Source organism: Gracilinanus agilis, chromosome 2 (genome assembly GCF_016433145.1).
Source record: "Gracilinanus agilis isolate LMUSP501 chromosome 2, AgileGrace, whole genome shotgun sequence".
Lineage (NCBI taxonomy): Eukaryota > Metazoa > Chordata > Mammalia > Didelphimorphia > Didelphidae > Gracilinanus > Gracilinanus agilis.
Window position 1 is genome coordinate 359,764,526 of NC_058131.1, and position 27,029 is coordinate 359,791,554.

Below are 27,029 nucleotides of genomic sequence, written 5' to 3' on the forward strand. Positions count from 1 at the left end.
CTGTCTGTTACGTTGTTATTGTTATTTTCCTCTAGAAAATAGGGTGTTTTTTCATCAAGAAAATATTTATTTTCATTTAGAAAATAGGGCACATGTGTTTTTTTCATCTAGAAAAGAGAATGTTTGACTTGATGACCCTTCTAGATCTAAATCTATGATATAAATAACAGAATAGGTATCTGGACGTGAGTAACCTTGACTTGAAAGTAGAACTTTTTCTTCAACACTAGTCTGTAGTGGCTAATGGACAAAAACAATTGCTAATATTCTGCTGACCTCAATTTTCCCATTGTATTTTGGGCACTGAGGGATATGGGCTGTGTGGGAAGAAGGTGCCATGGAATTAGACAAGTCAGCTCTTGAGCTGTGGTAGGGAAAAGGACCTCTTTCTTCCTCCATGATATTCTTAGATGACTATTCCAAGAATGTCTGGCTTGCTGATGCTATTTTATGGCTATGGGAAAACCCATTTCATATGTTGCTTTTGAGTACAGAGAGACAGACTCCCAAAGTAAAGGAACTAGTTGGCGTAAGAGGAGCTGACTCGGCTATGAGCTTCACCTTTGGTCACCACATTTCTTATGGCCCCAAACCAGTATAAGCATGAACAATTGCAAGTAGAAAAGATGTGATCTGGTCCTGTTCCAGTCATGCAAAGGGAAGAGAATGTGAGTCTTTCTTTTTTTCATCCTACCTATACTGTAAAAATCTGTAGAAGGATCTCCCTTTGATATGCAAAGAGGAAGGGAGTCCTTGTGATTGGTGCATTGCCAGTACCTTTGCTCTATATAATTTTGCAGTTGAATTTTGAACATCCTGGAAAATACGGGCAAATTGAACTGAATATTTTGTAGAAATGACATTCTTAGAAGTATGTGTTTCTGAGTCTGATGTACTAAAAAGACCTTACTAAGTGTACAAACAATAGCTCACATTTCTCTAACACTTCAAGGTACACAAAGTACTTTCTCCTTTTCTAAGACAGGGAATACAAGTATTAGTCTCTCAAGGGAAAGTGAAGCTTAGAGACTTTCCCAGGACCATACAGGAAATAAATATTGGGGTCAGTACTTAAACTCTAGTCATTTGATCAATAAGAATTTATTCATACCTGCTATATTCTAGGAATTGGATTTGGCAATGAGGATAGTAGAACAAAAACAAAACAATCCTTGTCCTCAGGGAATTTATATTCTATAAAGGCACACCATGTATTTTTTACTACCATGCCACATGTTTCTTGACTTTACTTTGCAATTCATTTTCATGTATTTTGGCTTATTTAATTCCAGAGAGAGGGAGAAAGTAGGCACAGGTCTTATTATTTCCATTTTATAGAATAGAAAACTTTGAAAAACTGGGGAATTGTGATTTGCTTGAAGATCCCTCTGTCAATAAGAGAATCAGTACTAAACTATAAATCTCCTGAATTCTAGGCCGCATATGTTGTTTCTGATTTAGTGACTAACCTCAGCTTCTCATATGTACCCCTTCACCCCTACATGCACACACAAAAATATAGTTATCTATTTTGGATGAGCTAAAATTCTTGGTCAAAGTCTCTCCCTGGGTTCTTAGGTGTCTGGGAAGATGATTTCATTCTTTTAAGCCACTAGGGAGAGCATAAAGTCCATCACTTGCTGAGTCCAGTGCTTTAATTGAGTCTCTGGTCATAATGTGAAACAATTAACATACTCCTTGAAGTGTCTACTTTATTGTCCCAGAGGAAAAGATGGGAGTGTGAGAGAGGGAGGAACCAACAAAAAAGGGATATGGGAAACGAAAAACATGGGGATTCTGGAAAGCAAAATACACATATGCACATATGCATATGCATACATAATACACACATAAATTAAAATAATAAAAAATGGCTTTTAAAGAGTGGGAAACATAGGAAAAGGGAAGACTGGGATGAAGAACTGAGTAAAGAAACAATTGTTTGAAAAGGATGTAAGGACACACAGTGGGAAAAAAATAAGGGGAAGGGAGATTATTCAAAGGCAACAGAATAACCCCCAAAGTTGAGAGGAATGAAAAACTAGACAAGAAGGGGAATATGTATTATAGTTGGATTATTTAAACAGTTCAATACCAAAGCCACTATAGAAATCAACACATACCTTTTCTTCCAAATCCTTTATTTGTCTTTTCTGGATGTCAGTTTTGTCTTCTAAGTCTCGGATTCTCTGAAATCAAAGATAGCAATTTTAGCTCCAGTAAGAGATTTAATAATCCATTTATTAAAACAGTATAACTCCTTCACTCTTTGAATCACGAGGTAGGGAGGCAGCTTAGGGGACATGTCACCTGATCCAGAGTGGAAGCTTGGACATGGAATTCTTTTGACAACATCCCTGACAAGGTCATCCACTCTCTGCTTGAAGAGCTGTAAGTGATGGGGGAGCTCATGATCTCCTGAGGCAGAGCATTCCACTTCTGGACAGCTTCGATTATTAGGGCGCTCTTCTTTACATGAAATTTAAATCTGTTTCTGAAAGTGTCATCTACTATTGCTCCTGGTTTTGCCTCCTTAATCCAGGAGAACAAATATAATCCATCTTCTATAGATGGATTCTATAGATGCAACACTTAAAATAATTGTAGACAGTAATCATGTCCCATCTTCTTTTCTTCTGATTAACATCTCCAGTTCTTTTAAACAATCCTTTTATGGCTCAGGCTCCAGCCTAGATGCCTTCACCTGGGCATGCTCCAGTTTGTCATGAAGTTATTTATAAAACCTTAGCTACCAGAAGATGGAAACTACAATTATTGTTTCTCTACCTGGGGAGAAATTATAGTAATTATGACTTATCAACAATTAGAATGGATTGTCTCAAATACATAGTGAATTCTCCATTCCTTGAGTTATTTACATGTAGATCAGAAAATAAGATCACAGATTCTGAGCTGGAAGGGACCTAAAAAGACATTTAGTCCAACCCCTCCCATCCCCTTTTTTGTTACATATTAAGAATCGGAGGCCCAGGAAACTTAAGTGACTTCAGGGTTACAACATCCGAAAATAAACAAAAGAAGCTGGATTAGAAGACAGGTTGGTCCTTTGACTCTAAATTCAGCATTCTTCCCCTTGCACCTTATTGTCCCTCAAATGTACAAGGAATTCTTGCTTAGATATTGGGCAAACTACGTGACCTCAAGGATTGCTGCCAGCTCTAACATCCTTTCAAAATGTAGACAAGATGACTTGTTTCTTGCTAATTTTGTGTATTAAAGGCAAAGTCTCACAATCCTAGGATTGGAGCTATATTTAAGAGTAAGCCTAAAGGCCACCTGGGTAGTTCAGTGCATGAAGTGCCAGCCTGGAGACAGGAGGTCCTGGGTTCAAATCTGGCTTCAGACATTTTCTAGCTATGTGACCCTGAGCAAGTCACTTAACCTCAATTGCCTTGCCCTGGCTGCCCTTTTGCCATTACACAGTATTGATTTTAAGACAGAAGTTAAGGATTAAAAAAAAAAGAGTAAGCCTATAGGTGTTAAGTGAATCCATATGAATGTATATATTCTGCCTGGGACAATTTTAGTTTTTAATATCTTCAGTGTTCATAAGCAATAAAAACAATTGCTTTTCCAGGGGTTCTTTACCTGAGGCTCATAAACCTGTCCTTAAAAATATTTTAGGGGCAACTAAAGGGCTCAGTGAATAGAGCCAGGTCTGGCAAAGGGAAGTACTGGATTCAAATCTGGCATCAGACTTCCTAGCTATGTGATACTGGGCAAGTCACTTAACCTCAATTGCCTAGCCCTTACCACTCTTCTGCTTTGAAATACCTATACTTAGTATCAATTTTAAGATAGAAGTTAAGGATTAGAAAAATTGATAATTATTTCAATATAATTGATTTCCTTGGCAATCCCACATATTTTATTTTCCATATTTAAGAACCTTATTCTGAGAAGGGCCTATAGACTTTCAAAGACTGCCAAAGAGGTCCATAACACAAAACAGGTTAAGAATTCTTGCTCTAAATAGATCTGTCTATATCTAGATATATATCTAAATATATCTATCTATCTAAATATATATACATATATATTTACCTAAATATATGTGTATATATTTAGAGCAGGAATATATATAATTTGAACTTTTCAACAATTAGGTAAGGCTCCCACCTTAATTCTGAACGATCAAAATTTTATTTGTTTGAGAAGTCAAACCTTGTCAGAGTACTCTTCATGCTCTAATCATAGTGCTAGCATTCCCAGGGGGCTGTGAAAAATTTCTAGGACATACTACCACTGGGGGAAGCTGCAAGGGGTGGGATGAAATTGAAGCATTTTCCCTTAATATTTCTTAAAAAAGCATTTATTGCTATTGTCATAATAGCATTTGAATGTTCACAGAATATTTTCCATACAACAACACTATACGGAAGGCATTGTCTTACCACCCCTATTTTACAAAGGAGTTTATATTTTATTCTAGAATCAATAGGAAACCATTAAAGGTCTTTGAATAGGGAAGTAGCATGGTGAGATCTGTGCTTTAGGAAGGCAACTTGCCAAGAATGAACTAGAGAGGGGAGAGATCAGAAGTAACAACCCATTAGGAAGCTTAAACAAAAGTCTAAGGAGAGAGAAGTAATGTGGACTTGAATTAAGTAATAGTTTGAGTGGAGAAAGTGTGTGTGTGTGTGTGTGTGTGTGTGTGTGTGTGTGTGTGTGTGTGAATCTCACAATGGGCAAACATTCTGCTGCATTGGGGCAAATGTAAAGATTAGATAAGACTGAATCTCTGGAAGCTTCAAGTCTAGTGGGAAGATGTTGTATATACACACACAAATAGATATGCAGTCAGATCTCACAGAGCATACTGGTACCTTTAATGCACTTATCCCATAACATTTTATGCTCTACTTATTTATTTAGGAAAAACCACATCTGTAAGGTGTGCTTGAGATACACAAAACAAAGGGCTCTATAAATGCCTGGGTCATGGAAAGTCATTGGCCTATATCCAAGGGATAGTCAATAACCTGTGAGGGCCTAGCCAACCTCTCTACAAATAGTGATTTGCATTTCTTTAACAACAATGGAGGAAATCTCATCTTAAATAACTGGATTCCTGACCTCCTGGTTGATGATAATTGAGTTTCCTATTGGGTTTTAGCAGTCTTGGCTTCCAACTAGTGCCTCCTACTTTATGCCAGAAGAGTGAATGTTTACAAGGATGACTAGAAGTCTGTTATGAGGAAATTCATGTTGAATTGTAATCATTTCTATATGAAATCTTTCTTAAACTTTGAGCTTCCTGTGAGCTTCCAAGGTAAAGTACAGGTATTCTTTCCACGTTGTGACTTTCCTCATCATGATTTTGGTATATTGTGCATCAGCATAAAAAAGTAAGTGGGAATTTTTTGGGAGTTTTGCAGAAGCCACAGATAATATATGAAGGCCAGCTGACAACCCAGGAAAAGTTTAGAAACTCAGAAATGCATAAAATATATGTATGGTATTGCATAATATCAATATATGTTATTATTTAATAACATAAATATGTACAATTTCTTTTACTGTAAACACATAAAAGAAAAAGAAAAAAATCAACTTCTTTTCTGGTACAAAGGGAGGACTAAACATTTTTATGAGGATTTTTCAGATCAAGGAGGCTCAGGTTCCCCTAACCCCACTGTGAGGTGGAAGAGATACCTATAATTTAAGTAAATCAGAGTAAGTTCTAGCTTTTTGACATTTTCAGACTATGCTGGTATCATTTCCTTGTGAGATCTACCTTTCCTGTGAATAAGTAAGGAGGGAGGAGTTGAGGTCTCTAAGTCTACCTCCTCTCTTGAAATATCCATCAGTGTGGCATTAGTACAGGATGTCCTAAGTTTGAGTGCTCAGGCCAGTCAGAAAGAGGGCACAATTCCCTTAATAAGTAAGAGATAGTAATTACTTGCTCTCTTTTTTGCTCATCAGACTGGTGAGAGAGCCATTCTTTGTTCACACATACCAGTCAGTTGTCTCTCCACCATCAAAAATGGTTTATCTTTCTCTTTGTATCTGTCTTTCTGACTCTGTCTCTGTCTCTGTCTCTCTTTCTCTTTGTGTGTGTGTAGCTTACAAATTATATATCTCTTGTAAGCTCACCACTCAGTCCCTTCCTTGGACATCCCAAGACATCTCTGATTGGTAAATAGCTACTGAAGAGGTGAACTTAGAGACCTCCACTGCTCCCGTTATAAGAGGGGTGTGTCTTTGCTGGGGCCTGGAAGACACTAACACATTCTGCCACATGACAGGACCATTGAACTTTAAATCAGTTTATCATAGCTATTTAGCCTACTCTTGGTCTTTCAACAAAGTGAGGGTTCACCATGGCTAGTCAGTCCGGCCTTTATTCCTTTTTTTCTTAAGAAAGACAAAACATCTAACCCATTTTTATAGTCTGGAGGAGAAACTCGGTATAGCTTTGGCTTAGAATCAGACTATTTTGGGGGTTTTGCTTTTGGAGGGAGTAAGGGTGGAAATTATCACACAATTCAATATTAATTTTCTATAATTAATAACACATTTGTCTTTGGAATTTGTAAATTTTTTAAGTTTTTTTTCTTAGTCTCCCCCACCAAAGTATTCTTCCTTTACCTCTCTCTGGCATGGAATTGACCGTGAGTACTTCAGGGCTATGCCAGAAGAATGTAATTCTGAAAGATTTTACCTAAATGGATAAGCTACAGATATGGTCCCGGGGATAAACCATGTATTTGTGACTGGAGTTCTAGCCTAGTTGATTGGGCTGAAGGCTCTCGGCAGACTGGTCATTGGGTGATATATTCCATGGCCACAGTGACTCTCAAAGAATGTCCATTAAGTGGTAAAGAGATTGTTAAAGAGAATGGAAAGGGTACTCAAACCAGAAAACTTACAGGTCTTTGAAGAATTAGCTACCAGTTCAATTTCCCCTCTATTTTGCAGATATCTCAAATTACTTCTCTTCGTGGACAAAGATAAGAGAAAGCTCCTTTTCTGATTTTCTCTCCCTCTGTGTTTTTCTCTTTGGTTCTCTCCAGATTTGCTGAGATTCAAATTAAGTTCATGAGTGGATGAATATTTGGGGTGGGGGCAGGGGGAGGACTCTATTCCCCCTGCCTTGTGAAAAGCTCCCATTTTAGCATGATTGGAAAAAACAGGACTGAATTTCAAAGACAATTTTTCTAATTGCTCCCTATATTTGGAGCAAAGAAGACATACAAATGAAGAGCAGCTTGGGCAGTTTGGGTCTCATTGAACCATGGAGTCTTCAAAGATAATCTAGTTGGAGCATTATCTAAACAGGAATTTTCTCTGGAAAGGTCCTAATAATACAAAAGTCATTGCTTTAATTGGTCTAGCTAAATAACAAGTTAGGCTGGTCACCTAAATTCCCCTTGAAGACTGCCAGTGACGGGGAATCTACTAAGGTAACCCAGTGTTACTGAGGACACCACTAAAAGTTGGGAAGCTTTTCTTCCTCTCCCCAGTTTCTACTCATTGTTCTTAGTTCTACCCTCAGGGTTCAAACAAAATGAAGTTTAATCTATCTTCTATCTGATAGCCTTTTAGATAAAAAAAGAGAGTTACACCTACCCTGTCTTTTCTTCTCCAGGAACCTTCCCACCTCTCTCACCATAATCCTACACCAAATCTTATGTGTAAAATTGGGGCTATTATCTAGATCTGGGATTTCATCAACGTAGGGCACTTCCAGATGAGGAAACTGCCAAAGCAGGTCGGTACCTTCTCTGCAACTTAGCATCTCCATTGCCTAGAAGACTAAGAGTTTAAGTGATTTCTTCAAGGTTATACAGTCACTGTGAATCAGGGCTGGACTTGAACCCAGTTCTTCATGGCTTTGAGGATGAATCTCTAGCCATTATACCAATCATGACTGAAAGCAATAGAGATGTTAAGGGAGAGAAAAAGAAACTGTTGGGGTTGATGTGATCTCTTCCTTCACATATCTGAAGTATTTGAAAGACTACCACATAGAACACAGATTACAACTTTTATTGAACTTGAAGTTGGAACTAAATAATGTATTCTAGAAGGGTTTTTTAAAGTATACTCATATTTTTAATGAATTATAACAATAATAATAGACTAGCATTTATATAGAGCCTACTATGTACTAGCCACTGTGCTAAGAGGTTTACAAGTATTATCTCATTTTAGAGTTAAGGAAATTGAGATTGACTGAGGTCAAGTGACTTGCCCAGAGTCATACAATTAGTTAAGTCTCTGAAGGCAGATTTTAACTCAGGTTTTTCTGATTGCAGGCCTAGTGTTCTAATCATTGAGCCACCTAGATGCCTTGACAAGTTGTGGTGTCTGCACTAAGCAGAAAAAACACACATGAAAGTATAGTCTTTTATTCCATGCTTCTCTGTTTGTCTCTATGAGTAGATGGTATAGTGGATAAACCACTAGGCCTGGAATCATGGACACCTGAGCTCAAATCCAGCCTCAGACATTTACTACTTATGTGGTCTTGGACAAATTACTTGACCCCTGTCTGCCTCAGTTTCCTTATCTATAAAATGGGGATAATGAAACTTTTCTCCCAGGACTGTTGTGAAGATCAAATGAAGTAATATTTCTAAAGTGGTTTGCAAACCTTTAATTGCTAGATAAATGTTAGCTAATATTTTTATTGCTATTGTTAGTTGCCTTACATCCTCTAGCTCTTTAAGTCTTTTTGACTTGTGATCCTAATATTTGTCCCCCTACCCCCTTACCTGGTGGGCTTGTTGTAGTAGCTCCATTCTCTCCTGAAGTATCTGACAGTCATATTCTCTGCTCTTTCTCAGCATCTGCCTCCGTAACTTTTCTACTGCTGTCCTTAGTTCTTCTTGTTGCTTTTCACTTAACAATTCTCCAAACTTGATTACAGTTTCTTGCTGCAAAGCATTATATAAAGTGGCTTCCAATTCCTGGATTCTCTGGTAACAGATTAAGAAAAGCTTGTTAAACCTAACTGGCTCTTGAGTTGTATATTCTAGGGTTACTGGTGTCTAGTACTGAGAAAACTGATTTGAATTTCATGTCTGTGAAATACAACTGCAGAAGGAGGGAGAAAGCATTCCTAAGCCTTAGGAGGAGGAAGGCAGAGCAGAGCAAGAGTTCCTGTAGGTCTCAACGTGGACTTTTAATTAAAATGTAAGAATGCTAAGAACAGAGGGGGCTTCTTTCCTTGTATTTACATATCCACTGCCTGATACAGAGTAGGTACTTATTACTGTTTGATTTTTTTTTTTTTTGGTCAGTAGATATCAACTTTTATTGTCAAGGTGGCAAAACCTGATATCATGAAAAGAGGGCTGTATTTGAGGACAGAGGACTTGGACAATGAATCCCAACTCTTTAATGTATTAGCCTTGGGCATGTCACTGAACTTTTCTGAACCCCAGTTTTCTCCTCCGTAAAATGAAGAGTTTTGACTTGATGGTCTTTGCAGTCTTCTCCAGCACCAAATCCAAGGTCTGTAGGCTTTATTCTTTTTTTGTTTTTGTTTTTGTTTTTATATTATTTTATTTTTTTTACTCTAGACTTTATTCTTGATGTTACATATGATTTGAATAAAAATACTTATTATCCTTGGTTATAATCAAATGATATCAAACTTTCAGTGGTCCCTCATAACTTGGGGATCAAGAGGGCAAATATATGCAGAAAATTGGAAAAAACAGGTATTTTTTAAAATCAATTCTGTCCTATGAGCCTTCCCTAATCATTTCTTTAGCCTCCTTCTCATACATCCAAATCATTATTCATAATTTGCACATTATTCACAATTCACATTATGTACACTAAGGCATCTTGATATATTAATATCTTACAAATATTGACATCTCACTGAAGTTCTCCTCCACTGAGTCATCAAGATGTAGGGGTAACTTGGAACTTTCCAAGGCAATGGCAGTGAATACAAACTCTGGTTACTCCTACCAAGAAGGAAAGTATGGAACTCAGATGCTCTCTCTCTAGATCTAGTTCTCTTCTGAAGACAACACTGCTTTGCAGAAACTGGTTTGTGACTTACTGTCAGGGAGACCAGATATATTTCTCTCCATTCTGCAGACCATCAAGTGTAGCAAAGGAGTTGAATTTCTATTCTATTCTATGTGACCAGAAAACTATGATATCTGTCTGAGTGATTTGTACTCACCATATAAGCTTGATCAAGTGCTTGTTTCCTATAGTCTAGTTCTTCCTCCAGGTAACCTTTGATCTTGCAGAATTGTTCCTATGATGAAAGTCCATTTTGATAAGCCAAAAGAGATAGATTAGTCAACTGGGACATGGTAGAAAATAGAGTATGGCCAGCTTATTGGAAGAGGTTGATAAAATTAGTCATTATAAGGCAGGGTGAACAAAATTCCCAAATATAGCAATAGAAAACCCAGTATACCCCCCAAATACACAGAATATCCCAAAGTATTACATAAATGATCAATATGAGATCAATTTCTAGACCCATATCTTGGAAGTCATCTAACTTCTTACCTAGGGCAATGGGCACAGTTTATATAATACCTAAGAATTGTCATAAAGGGATTATGAGGATCAATGAAAGGAGACAATAATAGAATCATGGAACATTAGAACTAGAAGGGAACTTAAGAGTATAGAATGTTTAAACTAGAAGGCATTTTTAGAGACATTTAATCCAGTGGTTCTTCAACTTTTTGGTCTCATGCTCTCATTACACTTTTAAAAATGATTGAGGACCCTCCAAATGTCCTCTGTAGAGGTTCATGGGCCATACTTTGAAAATCACTAATCTAGGTCAAACCTTTAATTTTACAGATGAGGAAATTGGCCTAGAAAAGTTAAAGGTTATAAGAGTGGCAAAGTGGGATCTGAACCCAGGTGATAGGAGTATAGATTTATAACTGGAAAAGATTTCAGATATCATCCAGCCAATTTCTCATTTTGCAGAAGAAGATACTGAGACCAAGAGAAGTTGAGGGAATTACCGGAGGTCACCCAGGTAGTAAGTGACAGTTTTGGGATTTGCACTGAAATCCTCTGATTCTAATTCCAGTTCCCTTCCCAATGCACTATGGTCCTCAGATTCCAAATCTAGTCCTTTCCCCACTGTGCCATGTTACATCTTACATTCAGTTAAATTAGAAATTATTTTTATTTTATGCTAATTGTTTGGAATTTTTATAACAAAATCCTTCTCATGGAGTGAAGGTGACCCTGGGTTCTTGAAGTTTGTGCCAATGAAAAGAGATTCTGCTATATCCTATCGAGCCTTGAAAATTGGCAAAGTTGAAAGTCAGCAATGTTTCTGTTACTTGAAGATCAGCCTAAGTAAGTATGGAGAGGCCCATCTGGGCATTCATTGGACATTGGGTATTGAGGTTTTGTTTTTGTTTTGATCAACATAGCAAGCCACAAAGAGTATAATTCTCAAAGAGGTTATCATCTGCATGGATGAAATACTCACACCTGAGAAATCATGGAGGTTAAACTTGTGTTTGTGTGTAGAACCCACCAAGTGTGTTTATAGTGCCTCAAAGAAAGTACACAGTGGGGCAAGTAGGTGGCTCGGTGGTCTGAAAGCCAGGCCTAGAGGCAAGGTCCTGGGTTCAAATGTGGCCTCAGATACTTCTGAGCTGTGAGACCCTAAGCAGGTTATGCAATCTCCATTGCCTAGCTCTTACCACTCTTCTGCCTTAGAACCAATAGTTGGTATTGATTCTAAGACAGAAGGTAAGGGTTTAAAAAAAAGAAAGAAAAAACACAATGTCTGTTTGTAAGGCTGATAAAAGTAGTAGAGAATAAAGTATTGTTCTCTCCCGAAATCTTCTTTCTTAGATTGAATTAATAATGTTGGAGTAAATAAGCCTGAGAATTTCAAGGCTTCCCAAGCTGCAAAATTGCTGAAGGCTATTTTTTGACTGGTAAATAGGATTTGGAGGATGATTTTGTTCAACTATCCACAAAGACAACTTTTGGGTTCATTTTTTTTCACAGCAGTTTTTAGAAAAAATAAAGCATGAAAGTATGTGACTTAATGATCATTATAGACCTCTGAGTATTTGGTTCCAAGGTGGGTCCATAACCACCACCCTCCATCCCAAAATAAACACAATGATAGAAAGATGTCCAACATCTGCTCAGAAAGATCAGATGGAACTGGCCAGGCCAAGCAGTGGTTTCCTATCATTTGATTATTTCTCCTGCTATAGAGTGAGCCATACGAAAGATATCTCTGGGCTTACCATGTCACTCTCCAGTTCCATCATCTTCTGATGTAGTGCAGCTTCTGCCCCTTCAATCTGCTGGATCCACTATAAGACAAATACATTGGAGAGCTGTGACTCACAGAGCCATCTGATATACTTCTCTGAGCAATACGCTTATGCCTTTTCCATCTTCTTCCTTTTGTCTGTCTGTCTGTCTCTGAAACAATTCAATGAATACTGACTCATATACATCAGAACTGCTTTTTGACAATGGTATCAAACCCTTGCATTACATAACATACATAATAAGCTCCAAATGGATACACGAACTAAGGACAAAAGATCATATAAAAAATAGAACAGAAGACAAGGATAGGGTTAGAGGCAGATTTTTCAACTAAATAAGGGACAGACTTGAACAGAGAAGACATGATGGATCACTTAGCTTATAAAATAAAGTTTTGCATAAACAAAAAGCAGAAGAGAAGCAGTTAATTGGGAGAAATCTTTGCAGTCAATATCTTTGATGAAGTTCTGATGTCTAAGTTATATAAAGAAATGATGGGCATATATAAAAAGAATGGTATCTGCTGAATTGCTGACTCTCGGAGGTAAACAGGGCCTCAGAGGTCTTTAGTACAACCTGTACCTGAACAGAGCTCCTCTGTAACATTCTGAACAAATGATCATCCTCTTCTACCTGAAGACTCCCAGGAAAGTCTGTGCTACTTTGGAACAGCTCTGATAGTAAGTTTTTTCTTATGCAGAGCTATAATCTGCCTCTCTGGACTCTCTTCCTACTGTCCTTTTCCCCTCCCTTTCTCACTGCCCCTTTAATGCTTGTTCTGCCTCTTAGGCCAAATTGAACAAGTTTTTTCAGGACAGCCCTTCAAATATTTGAACAGAGTGGTTTGGTGAATCCTCATATTTTGTTTTGTTTTTAAACACGTATCCGCTGCCATAGAATCAATACTGTGTGTTGGTTCCAAGACAGAAGAGCAGTAAGAGCAATCAGAGGTTATTTAAATGACTTGGCCAGGGTCACACACCTAGGAAGTGTCTGAGGCTAGATCTGAACCTTGGACCTCCCATCTCCAGGCTTGCCTTGATTCTTTTGGCCCCTCTTTTAATGATTTACATTTCATGCCAAGGTTAGTGCTTTGCATGAACTAAGTACTTAATAAATATTTGTTGAATTGAATTGAACTGAGCTATACAGGTGATGTGTGGCCTTTTATCCCTAGGACAGTTGTCATGATGTATTTTATATATTTAGGCTCTAGAAAATACCTTGACTGTCCATACTCAGGTGTGCATATCTAGTCTATCTAGCTAATACACAAATCAAGGCCACTGGATGAAATTCAAGAATGCCCGTTTCCTAACTTTCCATTCACAGTCAAAGCAGTGAGGTGACCCAGTGAGCAGAACAATGGGCCTGGAGTCTGAAAGGCCTGAATTCAAATCTGGTCTCAGATATTTACTAGCTGATAACCTCATACAAGTCAGTTAACCTCTGTCTTTGCCAGTTTCCTCAACTGTACAATGGGGGCAGTAATAGCACCTACCTCCCAGGATAATGAAGACCAAAATGAAATACTCATTGTAAAGAGCTTAGCAAACAGCTTGGCACACAGCAAGTGTCTAATGAATACAGAAAAGGTTCCACTATCTCTTCTTGTAAGCGATTGACTATTGCCACACAAGAGATGGAATCAACTTTAGATCTTTAGATCTAAATTTTTAGTGGTGGAAGGGACCTTAAAAGGTCATCTAGTCCAATCTTTCCATTCATTTGAGGAATCTCAGACCTGAACATCAGAAGTGACTTGTCCAAGGTCACATAATGAGAGAGGGGCAGCTTTAGTTCATCCTGATTTGTAGTGTTAAAGTGAACTTATTAAATCTGAAGCACAGATTTATATTTTAAGGTCCATCCCTTATTCCAGTACTGAGGCTAGCTCCCTAAGCATATACCTTCTTTGATGAACCCTTATAGCCTTTCAGGGATTATTTCAATAGAGCTTCTCCTAATTAGGCATCCAATTTGCCAGGTCTTCTACTTTTGAAATATTTATAGTTTAGTCAAATTCAGGAATTAATCACTTTTTAAAAGTTTCTCCTCCATTTGCTCTCAAGATCAAATGAGATTGGATTTACAAAGCTCTTCAGCATAGAGCAAGTACATGTTGTTGTTGTTCAATCATTTCAGCTGTGTCCGACTTTGTGTCCCCATTCCTGGTTTTCTCAGGAAAGATACTGGAGTACTTTGCCATTTGCTTATCCAACTCATTTTATAAATGAGAAAACTGAGGCAAACAGAGTGAAGTGTTTTGCTCAAATAGCATCTGAGTCCAGATTTGAACTCAGGAAGATGAGTCTTCCTGACTTCGAGCCCGGGACTCTATCGACTGTACTATCTAGCTGCCATTTACTGCCCTGCATATAGTAGATACTTAATAAATAATTATTCCATTCCATTTTCTTCTTCTACCCTTTATGCATCAATATAAAAAAAAAACATTTGCTAAGGACTTCAGTGCACAAAGGCATGTGCAAAAGGACTTGCTAGCCTTAGCTCCTGAGTGGGCAGGAAAGAGGACCCATTTCACAAGGTGAGACATTGATGGGGTTTTACCTTTTCTGCAAGGGAAAGCACAGTGCTGGCCTGAATAATGGCCACTTGCTCTTCATTCCGTAAATTCTGCAAACAAACCAAAGTTAGAGTGTTTAGAAAGTGAGAATGATACACACTACTACTACTGCTATGCAATTAACAACAACAATGGCAGCTGGAAGTCCTACTTAAATAAGAAGGAAAAGAATGTAAAACAGGTCATGGAAACAAGCAGGATGTCAAAGGTCATAGTCTTAGAATTGGAAGGATCACAGGATTTAGAAATGGAAGGGAATTTACAATTTATCTAATCTAACCACGTCATTTTACAAAGGAGGAAATGGAGAAAGAAAGTGATTTACCTAAGGTTACACAAGTAGGTAGTGACAGGGCTGAGATTTGAACTCAGTCTTCTGAATCCAAATCCAATATTCTTTCCACAGTATCAGTCTCAGCTAAAGTCAACATATACACCTTTTGTTTGGGACTCAGCTAAACATCTGGTAAATAACAATCTCTTGTTGAGAGGTCCTGTTTTGTCTTTCTTCTTTTCTTTTCTTAGATTTTGGGTTGTCTATTTTTACCATTTCCACTTGTTAATGAATATTAAAATAAAATTGATAATGAAATGTAAAAATTCTCAGCAATAATGATGTCTGTTCACATTAAGCTCCAAAACACTGCAGTTTGCATGTAACCTATTTATACACCAGCCTCCAGCTTGTACTGATCTTTAACAAGGTCACAACACAAAACATTTCCAAAGTGCTTTTAAAAGTGATTATCTTTCTATCTTAGGGATCTGGCTAAACAGTCTTCCATAAAATGGCTTTATTAAAAGTCAAAATGGAATGTTATGGGAAAAAACAGAATGTAAAGAGAAGCAAAGAACAAACAGATTCTCTTGATATAATACTGATATAATTTTAATTGAATCTGCTTTCCCTTTTGACAATTTTTCATGGAGAATTAATGCTGGCTCTTTCTTGCTGGGGACCAAAGGGCATTATTCATCAGCAGACCAGTCAGGGCCTCTAAAGAGTCCCCCTCACTGAGCTAATTCCTCTTGACCCTGCCCAGAAGGGGTTTTCAGGAAGAAAAAGGTTTATAACCTACTGGCCCATTTCTTTTTCCTGGGGCTGCCATCAACATTACCACTTAGTGTCACTTGCAGGGAGTATGGCCAATTAATTTCACACAGGGTGCCCTGAAGCAACTGTCAGATGGTAATTACCTTTAATCACTACAAATGTGGGCCCATATCAAAGCTGGAACCTACTGATGAAGACTTCTTTATCCAGAGCTGTTGCTGCCACCATTCCTTTGTCCCCTGAGCACCCTTACCCTTCTCCCACCCTTGGTTCTAGAGTTTGCTACAAAGTAGTCTTTCAGGGAGCCAAATCATGGCCAAATGCCACTGATCTGATATTCCTTTGTCCATGCTCTCTCTTGGTAAGTATTTCTTGCCCATTAGTCTATAAATTAGTATCCCTACTGAGTTGACACAATGAATTGCTTGCACTTACCCCATTGTCACCGAGAATGTCAAGTTGTTTAATGAGGTCTGGGATGCTCACATCCTGAAAGAACAAGAGACAAAAGTATTGTGGTTTTAAGAAAAGGAACATTCAAAAACTGTACTTTCTGGAGTCTTTTCTAGATGCATTTTAGAAATTTCCCTTACTTTAATACTTCTAAGAGCTGTGATTTCATCAACAATATTACTCCATCCATAGAGGTAGATTGTAACCCATCTGACAACAGAAGATCTTTCATCTAGTCAACAGGTGATCAGTCTCTTAGCATTTATACTCATCTTTGGGTTAAAGGTACACTGACCATCTCTAGGGCATTAGCTCAACTTTTCCAACTAAATGGGACCTACCAAAGCCTGTGCTTCCCTGTTTAGCTTTAGAAATCCCTAGAGCATCTGCCCAATAGGATGAGCCATTGGAGAAGGACTTAGGAAAGAGAAGATGTTACTTATAGCCTAAGTGATTGTCCAGGCAGTAGTGGGGTCAAACTCAAATTGGTGCTACTACATCATACATAAGGTTGCTGGCTGCATATTGGTTTAGAAAACCACATGTTAACATTGTTTATGTTTCATTATATTTTACATTTCAATCACATTTGTCAGAGTTTGGGTGTTTTGGGGGGTGGGAGGGATGCTCTGGGCAGTGTGTTGGCCACCTCTGGTCTAGAGCACTGAGATATCAGCTGATCTGAACAGGATCACACAGTCACTATACATCACAGGTGTATGTTTTTCTGGCTTCAAAGCTAGTTCCTTAATTGCTAACCTATGCTTCCTCTCATATGTGCCCAGGGTCATGCAACTATAAAATCATAAGATCATAGATTAAAAGCTTGAAGGCACCTTAGAGATGACTAAATCCATTTCCATCTAAAGATGAGGAAACTCAAAATGATTTGTCCAAGATCACAGAGAATAAGGAGGAAGAACAAGAATTCAAAGTCAGATCTTCTGCCTCCAAGTCAGGGCATTGAATGTAGTAAGCACTTAATAAATAATTTTTTGTTTATTCATTCCAATTCAGAATTCTCTTTACAGCACTCTCCGTGTTTCCTCCCTTTGTGCCTGAATTAGGATTTGGCCCCAATTGGCCTTCCTCAGTTTTACTTCTTTAGTCTTTTGGCATGGATGATAGGCTGTGAGATTGTACTTTAATATTTGGGGCTGGAATGCATTTTAATTCTGCCGTTTACATAAGAAGGGGCTAATTTCCTGAAAATACCCACTATCTCAAATCAAAGAATCTTGTTAGGCCAGTTCATGAGCCACCTGGGCCCCTATATAAACATTTCTGGTAATTACTTCCAGTGGATTATGGGTTTTGTGGTTTCCCCAGAGGAAAATTTTAAGAGGAAACAGAGCAGGTTGTGTTGACATTCAATTCAAAGTTAACTTGATCATCTCTCCTTGGGTTACCTGCTCCCCTACAGTTTATAATGATAATTACAACAATCATAGACATTTATATGGTGCTTTAAGCATTATGTAAGCATTTGGCATATAGAATTTCAAAGCGTTTTGTGTCTGGTCCTCATGATGCTCCTGCAAGGTAGACACCAAGGGTATGAATTGTTCCAATTTTACAGATAAGGATACTGAGGTTCAAAGAAGTGAAGTGACTTGACCATTGCCAAAAACCTTATAAGTGCCAAAGGCGGGTTTTAAAACTCCAGAATTTCCTCTTTATAAATTTTATGTTCCTATCTTACCTGTGCATATGTTGTTCCCAAGAGGGTATGAGCTTACATTTTAAGTGGTGTCTGTGTATTTCCAGGACCTTTCTAGGATTATGAATTCTATTTACATACATGTAATATAATAAATTATAAAAATTATAAATAAAAATATAAAAAAGGATATTGATAAAGTTTTCCTTTATCATCAATGAAATTCTATATCTGAACCAGAAGAAAAAACTTCTCAGTACCTAGCCCAATAAACTATAGCACACCTTGGCCATTTCTAGAAGTTTGTTGAATTGAATCAAATTCATTAAGTAATTAATATGCCACCAGATGGAGCCATTTTTATCTGCTGAGATAGTATCATGGCTTAAAATGTCAGTCAATTTAAAGGCAACAGAATCATCATGGATATGTTGCTGGAAGGGACCTTGGAGGATTTCTAGTTCAAGCCCCTTCATTTTACTGATGAAGAGTCTTAGGCCTGAAGAAGTTGTTTGCCCCAGGTCACAGGGAGCATGAGTGTCAAAGTCAGGATTTTAACCCAGTCTCCTTACTCCAAATCCCTCCCTTTCCACAGGACCTTGAGGCCCATTCTCATCATTTACTAAAAACCCAAGTCCCTGATCTAGCTCCTCATTCGATATTTATTTATTTAAGCCGTACCTTCTGTCTTAGAATGGATGTTAATTATTGAGTCTAAGGCAGAAGAGCAGTAAGGGTTAGGCATTTGGGGTTAAGTGATTTGCCCAGTTTCATTGCTAGGCAGTGCCAGAAGCCAGATTTGAACCCAGGTCTTCCTGACTCCAGGCCCAGGATCATATCCAATTGTGTTACCTAGCTGTCCCACCCCCATTCATTTCTGGGACAAGCAGAAAGGAAAAAAGAGTACCTTGACACCTTCTTTCATGCAGTATATTTGTAGAGCGCTTACACCATCGGAGAATGGATGAATTTGTAGATTAAATGGAGGTGATCTTCTTTCTCTTTCCTTGAAACAGGAAGCAGAAGATACATTGGAATTAATGAAGTGGCAAGCATCAACTGATTAAACACTAAATTATTGTGTAGTGTATACGGTCCTCTAGTAACATTGATACGTTGCTTGTGACAAAGTCTAATGAAAAAGGCTTAGCATTTAATTTCATTAGAAAGAAAATAGCTAATCTACTAAGTAATAACATAAGATTGTTGGGCATATTGATACAAGGTGACATTCATTCCTGCCAGGTTTTTCAACCAGCCATGTCCAGGAAATTGCAGGAAGCAGAGTGGAGCAAAGGATTCTATTTAACTTGTATAAATATTTAGGTCCTTCCAACATCCCAGGAAGGGAGCTTTTGGCCCTGGGAATAGAGCTTTAATGCAAGGGGAAATTCAGCTGATGGATCTATTCTAGCATAGTAAATTGGTCTGACCTTCTGAGTCAGTTGTGTGGGCTATGCACAGGAAAGAGCCTACCATTAGAGATTCTTTAGTATAAGTTAATCAATCATTATCTGTGATCCCTAGGCTAAAGAGAAATACTGCTGATCCATCACAGAAAAGTTGAGACTGGGATTGTGGAAGGGATGTTTTGTGCTGGGCTATGTCCTGTGAAAGGCCAAGGCAGAGATCCATTAAGAGATGAGGCTAATCAAGATATTTCCTGATACCTAATAATATGTTTCCCAGCATTTCCTTCCTTAAACACGTTCAGATGATTTTGGGGTACCTTTCCCCTTGCTACTTCTATGACTTTTTGATTACAAATAATGTTCTTAGATACAAAACTTTTGGGGATCTTTGATTCTCTATTTCTAATAAGGTTCCTTCCTCCCATACCTTCCACTGCTCTCCTCCCACCCACCTCGCCCCCTATGGCTAGATTAGAGAATTAAAACCTGAAAGAAACTTGGAGACTATCAGGTACAATGAACTCATTTTACAGATGGAGAAACTGAGGATCAGAGAAATTAAGAGACTTTCCCAATGTCACACAGCTAATAAGTGTCTGAAATAAGATGTGAGCCTACATCTTCCTGACTTCAAACCCAGTGCCCTATCCATTATATCAAGCTAGCCCTCTCTAAGGTTTATCTGAAAGCCACAGAATGGATGAAATTGAAGGTCAGGTCAAGTGTTTGCATTGTACCCAGTGGTTCCTCCACCCTGTGGTGGTGAGTTTTACTTATTCTTACTTCTAGCTCCAGGTTCCGGAACTCCAATAGCTCATTCTGGTCTCTGGCATCCTGTAGTTCTTGTTGTAATCGGTTGTTTTCTGTCTCCTGTTTTTCTATCTAGTAGAGAAAAGGTTGAGTTAGAGGACCATTTTAAGAGCATTACAACAGCAAATACTCTGTGTGTGTGTGTGTGTGTGTGTGTGTGTGTGTATGTGTCTTTTGGTTTACAAAACATTTAATGACTAAGGAACCCGTAAGGTGGGAAGTGTAAAGATAATCATTTCTGTTTGCACATAGGGAAACAGAGGCACAAAGAGGCTAGGTCAGTTATCCCTAGTTTTGGGCAAAGTTAAGAGAGTCAGGATTTGAACTTATATCTCCTCATTCTAAGGCTACACTATAGCCTCTATTTTTGCAACATTAGCACTTTAATAGCAGGCATTCCCTTCTACCTCCAAAAAACAAAAACAAAAATAAAAACAAAATCAGTAGCTGGTAAGGAGAATCCCAATAGAAAATAGACATTCTGGTTATAAGCATAGGCTTTGTTTTGAGGGTTTTTGGTTTGTATATATGTGAAGAACCAAGAATAAATTAATCAACAAGCATTTTATTGAGTATTTTTCATGATCTTGGCACTGTGCTAGGCTCTGAAAATACAAGTATCCAAATCAGGCAAACTTTGCCTTCAAGGAGCTCATATTTTACTGTGGGGGGACAGGCACACATATAAGTATATCTAAGATATATACAAAAGATCAATCCAGAATTATACTGGGCCAAAGATGAAGGATTGTATCTACCTCCCAATAGAGAGATGAAGGAGTTGGGACACAGAACAAGGAATTTCTTTTTGGACCAGTCAATGAGAGAATTTGTTTTTCTTGACTATGCAAATTTGCTAAAGGGCAGTTGGTGGTGGTTGTTATTGTTATTGTTTTTCTATGAGGTAAGAGTCAGAAAATAGATTTCTCTTCATTAATCTGTAAATATATATACCTATACACACACACATATATACCCCAAAATATATAAAGTTCTTTGTGAAGGGGTTGACACTAGAAGCTGAGGGCTCAAACAAGACCTCACATAGCAGGTAGTACTTGGGTTGAGTTTTGAAAGAAACCAGGAATTCTAAGCAGCACAGATGAAGAGAGGCTACATTCCAGGAATGAGGCACAGCCACAGCAATGATGTGATGACAGATGAAATTCTCTATATGAAGAGTAGCAAGAAGATCCATTTCTTTTTTTGAAACATAGACCTCATTCACAGGTACAGGAAATGTATGCCAGACATGGGGAGAGCCAGTGTAAAGGCAAAGTCAAATCTGGAAACACTGTTCTGACTTTCGTTAGGTAAAACTCCTCAATAGGGATACAGCTACACATTCTTTGTGAGAAATTTAGATCTATTTATATATGTAATCTACATCTCTTACTTGGAATAACAAGGTATTGAGAGAGGGGGGTTGACAGAGAGAACAGCAGAAAGAGAGAAAAGGGAAAAAGAGAAAGGGAAGGAGAGAAATAGAGACAGAGGAACAGAAACAGAAAGACAGGCATGGATATACAGACACATATTTGTATTCATTTCATGAGAGAGACAAGAGGATAGAGAAGAAACAAGAGTTGAGTGAGAGAGAGAAGAGAGAGAAGAGAGAGGGAAGAGAAACAGAGAGAGACAGAAAGAAAATCAGAGAATCAGAGAGACGGAGGGAGGGAGGGAGAGAGAGAGAGAGAGAGAGAGAGAGAGAGAGAGAGAGAGAGAGAGAGAGAGAGAGAGAGAGAGATCAGATAATTTTACTAATGGAAATTGTTTTCCTGGCTTCCTGAATCATTGGCTATATTGAGTGGCCCTGTAATGTTCACATTTCAAAAAAAGATCAGGAAGTTTCCTGTAAAATAAATTTCATTTTTGCTGTTGCCTGGTGCTCTATTATGACAGAAAGGGCTCTGATTTTTACTAGGTTTAACCTCTTCCCCTGGGAAACCTAAGTGAAAATGTGCCTCACCAAAAAAAAAATGAAGCCTAAGGGAAAACTGTCATGCTTTTAGGAAGGCCACTGACAAACTAGAGAACATCCAGAAGAACACTCTAAGGGGATGGAAAAAGCTTATCAGATGAAGATTAGTTCGAACTTCTGCCTTGAAATTTTTGGAGGGCTGCCCTTTGGAAGAGATAGTTCTTAACATTATTCACTTTGACCCTAGAAGGAAGAACTAGGAGCTAAGGGAGAAATCACACACAGGCAGAGGTTTTTGAGGTGGAGCTGGATGGCTACTTGATGGAGAAATGATAGAAGAGAACTGTCACCCAGACATAGCTTGTGCTCTTGGCTTCTAAGGTCCCTTCTAACTATTATACTGTGACTCTGTGAAAGGGAGCAGGTCTAATCTTGACCTTGAAGAAGAGATGAAGAAATTAATCTCCCTCCCTTCTTTACAGAAACGAGGAACTATGAATGTGGAACACTGCTTATCCATTCTGACTCAATTGATATGTTTGCTTCATTTTATTGAACTTAGTAAAATATTTCCTTTCTTTATTATAAGGGATAATTCATTGGGAAGGGGACAGGAAAGCAGTATGTTCATAAATGAAAGTGATGTAAAAACAAAAGCTACCAATACTTTCTTTTTGAAAGGGAGAAAGTCTAATGGGAATTGACTATTGGGCCTTGAAATTATTAGACAGATTTTGTTTCTCCTCTGTTCCTAAGTTGAATCTCTGTGTGAAACTCAGTGAGATTAAAGAAACTAAAGCTTTTTGCCAAAAGAAACATTATAGAATGTGGATAGCCACGGGGCTGGAGGTTGAAATGGGAAGTATTGACAACATGGGCAAATGTGAATGAATGCATTTCAGAAAATTAACAAAGTCTAGGCCTTCTATAACTTTCAAGGCCATACCTGGACCAAGAGCAAGACAGAGCCATAGCTATGAGGGAGGACCAGAAAATCAACATCTCTACCTCAATTAAAACCAAGTTAGGGCTACAGGGAGAGCTGTCATTCCTTTCTGGGAAAGGTGAGAAAATGAACTGTTAAGGCTAAATTCCCTTCTCCACCTCCATCCTTATCCCCATGATTCAGGATTGTAGGTTACCTACATAAAAATTCTCTTCCTTTGCTATCTCCCTCTAATCTAATTTCTATCCTTCTCAACCCTATTCCTCCTAAGACCCTATCCTGCCCTGCCTTCCTCTTCCATTGTGCCCCCTTAGACTACTTCTTCTTAACCTCCTTCCATTTACTTGCAATCACAGAAACTTGTCCCCTCCAAAAGACACTGTTGCCCCATCCACCCTCTTCAATACTGAATGTGCCTTCCCCCACACTCTTTAGGTGGAAGAGAAGGCTTACTTCTTGTTTCTCCCCATCACTTTTGGAAGTTCTTTCTACCACAAATAGGCACCTATTTATCTTGCTTTGAAGTTCATTCCATTAATCTATATCACGCAATTAAGACCCAGAGTACTTTTTCTGGCATTTTTTCAATCAACAAATATTTATTTATTTGTTTTTCTGGCATTTTTCAACCAACACATATCTATTTATTTGTTTTTTTTAATTTATTCAAATTTATTTATTTAAATGTTTATTAATAACTTATTATATGTGCCAGGTATTGTGTGTGCACAGGTACAAATAATGCAAAACAATCCCTACTTGCAATGCATTATGATAAGAAAGACAACAAGTATATGTATAATTATATACAGAAAAAATTAAGTGAACCAATACAAATACACAAAAAATAGTTCAAGATCATTTGGGAAATAGGGCATGGGGATTGAGAAGGGATCAGGAAAAGACTTCATGAAAAAAAGGAGCTTGAGGCAAACCAGAAAATCTACTTCTCCTCTGTCCTCCATCACCACCAAGGCAGAGTCACAGATAGAGCTCCCATTGCTTACTTGGAAAGCATATAATTTAACACTTCTATCTGTTAGTGTTGTGAGGAAGATTATTTAGTATTAGCTACATATAGTGTTGGACCTAGCAGGAAGGGCTGGAGGATTCCAAAATGGAATGAAGGAGCAGGAAGTAGGTTTGTGCTCTGAGAGAGACTCCATTAGTGGTTGGCACAAACTGTTGCTAGCCCTGGGAGATCTCAGACCTGCATCCTGATTCCCTGGGATCCTGAGTGGTGGTGGCTTTCAACAAGTGGACAAGACCTGCAGAGCTGCACCAAGTGGAGGAGGGGTTTGGGATCTGGTGGACGGCATCTCAAGCACACTCTCTCTACTTAGGTACCTTGGACCACCTTGGCTTTTGGCATCCTGTGATCATCTTTGGATTATCGTGAGAACCCTCAAAGCCACCCTCAGCCCTTTAGCTGTGCTGGTCAAACCTGGCTGGAACCAGGTTTGAAGCAGCCTTTCCAGTGACTCCAGAACTGCTCCTTTGAGCCCTGCCTGGCCTAGGTCAATTAGAATTAGAGTAGACAAGTCCTCCCCTTGCCCCTGTGATTTGCCCTTTAGGGTTTTAAGTGCAGAATCCCCTATCCCACCTTTATTTAGTTAATCATAATTAAAACTGTTAAAACTTTTATCTTGCCTGCTGGTTCCACAGACCCTGGCCTAGGGGTGAGCTGGGTGACCTGGGCCAACTGCTATTCTGACAGTTAACAGCAGCTTGGCAGTGAACTCTGGTCTCCCTATCCTGGTTGGTCCTGTCTCTCCTTCAACCCAGTGTGTACCCACAACCATTTAGGTTATATTTTAACAACCCCGGTGCCCCATCTTTTTACATTAGTAAGTCCTATGATTAGGCGATTTTGTCCTCCAGTCTTAAGGAGTTCAATCCCTATATCACAGTTTTCCTCTCCACTCCACTCCTTGACCTATTACATGGGGACTTTAGTATACACATTGACAATTGCGTAAAGGGAACCCCTCCCTTCCAGGGTCCTGAATTTTCTGCTTATCCAAGCCAGCCCATTGATGTAGCTGAAACACTCCAAACAGAGACTTTGGTTCCTGAGATGTGATAGACCAGCATACAGGGAAAGGAAGTGATGTGGAGAAAGAGAACTATTAAAAAAATGAGACTGTAGGGAAGAAAGTGTCTTCTCTGGAGGTTTTTGGCTGAAGGACTTTCTGCGATTTGGCATTGGTAGCCTGAGCAGAAGACACTCTTGTGGGCTGGTAAGATTAGGGTGATAGGCTAGGAGGAAATATTTTTTTTTTATTCCCTTCCCTCCTTATTTCCTTCTTAGACTATATTTATATTAAAATTAAATTGTTAAGAGCTACTACCATCCCTGTGACTTAAGGGTAAATTATTTTATAAGTGTTGACCACGCTAATTTTTTTAAATTAATATATTTCCAAAGCAATTTCCAAATATTACATTTAGCATATTACACAATCCTCAGACAGCTTGACCTCAAAAATCATCAACTTCTTCAAGTTCCATCATTTGTACCTTTATTCCATTTCAGTCTTACATAGAGATGATTAAACTCTTACTTTTAATATCACCCATAATTAAATAACTGCCACAGTCTAGAACTCTAATATTCTTCTCTCAGATCACCATCTTCTATTTTTCCATCTCTTCCTGTCCCTCACTCCTTTTATACTTGTTCTTATTTCTTATCATGATCTCTAGTCACTCCACCCCTTTCTTGTTTTTTCAATTCATAGTTCCAGTTCTGGCCTCTCTTCAAAATCTTGATCTTAAGGTTAGCCAGTTCAAATTTACACTGTTCTTTGTCCTCAAATTCTTTATGTCCAAAGCCTGTTATAATTCATTCCTCACCAAAGTCCAAATCTAGGTTTTCTATAATCTCTCTCTTTTCTTTGACTCATTTGCTGCTAAATGTCACTGGAGAAAGCCATACAACTAAATGGATCTGCTACAGATTTCATTTATCTAATCCAAAATGGGCCCCTATTGCTATATGATAGGCTTTTTGTCATCTCTTCCTTGATTTTTCATTAAACTCTCCATATTGGTTACTTCAAACCTCTCTTTTCCTGTAGCCACTCACCTTTCTCCTCTTCCTTTAGGAGAGGACCTCACCTCATACTTCACTGAAATCAAAGCTATGCATTGTGAATTCCCTCTTATCCCAAATTCAATATCTCAAAACCTTGCAACAACATTCCACATTTTTCTTCCTTTGTTCCTCCCTGACAAAGAAATGGCCTTCTCTTTGCCAAATCTGATTCCTTTATTTCCTCCATTGCTACCATTCTCTCTTATTTTGTCTGGTAGCTTATCCTACCAACTACATCCCCTTTGTTTAATTTCTCATTTATCCACTGACTCCATCTCTGCTATCTAAAAACATGCCCATATTTCCCCTATTCTTAAAACAAAACAAAAATCAAACAAAAATTTAACCCTCTAATCTCTGCCAACTATCCTTTAATAGCTCTCCATTTCATAACCAGAACTAGAAAAAGTATTTACATACATTGTCTTTATTTCCCCCTCTCACTTCTCACTCCCTTACAATACGGCTTCCAATTTCACTTCAACTGATGTTGCCCTCTCTGAAGTTAACAATTACTTAGTTGGAATTCTATGGCTAGTTCCCAGTTCTCCTTTTTGACTTCTCTCTAGTTTCTAAGATTGTTGATTACTCCCTCCTCTTGAATCAACTTTTGTGACTTTATTTTCTTCTTCTTTTCCTACAACCTATCTGAAAACTCTTAGTATCCTGAACTGATACATAATCTTTCTCTTGTCCTCTAAGCATGGGTTTTCCTCCTGGCTTCTACCCTCCTCCCTCTATCCCTCTCTTTCCATACCTTCTCTGTTGATGATCTCCTTAGCTCCAATTGATTTAATTATTACTTTTATGCAGCTATGA

The 27,029-nt window shown here is 38.3% G+C and overlaps 1 protein-coding gene across 3 annotated transcripts in view; it reads right to left on the minus strand.

The window, feature by feature from the left end:
* Positions 1–27,029, minus strand: part of JAKMIP2 (janus kinase and microtubule interacting protein 2) — an 82,808-nt gene that overhangs the window by 14,746 nt on the left and 41,033 nt on the right. For all 3 annotated transcript variants that reach the window (XM_044661669.1, XM_044661668.1, XM_044661667.1), the window contains 8 exons: positions 20,220–20,318; positions 18,932–19,030; positions 16,347–16,400; positions 14,842–14,907; positions 12,240–12,308; positions 10,172–10,249; positions 8,742–8,945; positions 2,124–2,189 (listed from right to left, as the gene is read on the minus strand). In XM_044661669.1, the coding sequence (XP_044517604.1) occupies positions 2,124–2,189; positions 8,742–8,945; positions 10,172–10,249; positions 12,240–12,308; positions 14,842–14,907; positions 16,347–16,400; positions 18,932–19,030; positions 20,220–20,318 (735 nt within the window). The remainder of the gene's footprint in view (positions 1–2,123; positions 2,190–8,741; positions 8,946–10,171; positions 10,250–12,239; positions 12,309–14,841; positions 14,908–16,346; positions 16,401–18,931; positions 19,031–20,219; positions 20,319–27,029) is intronic.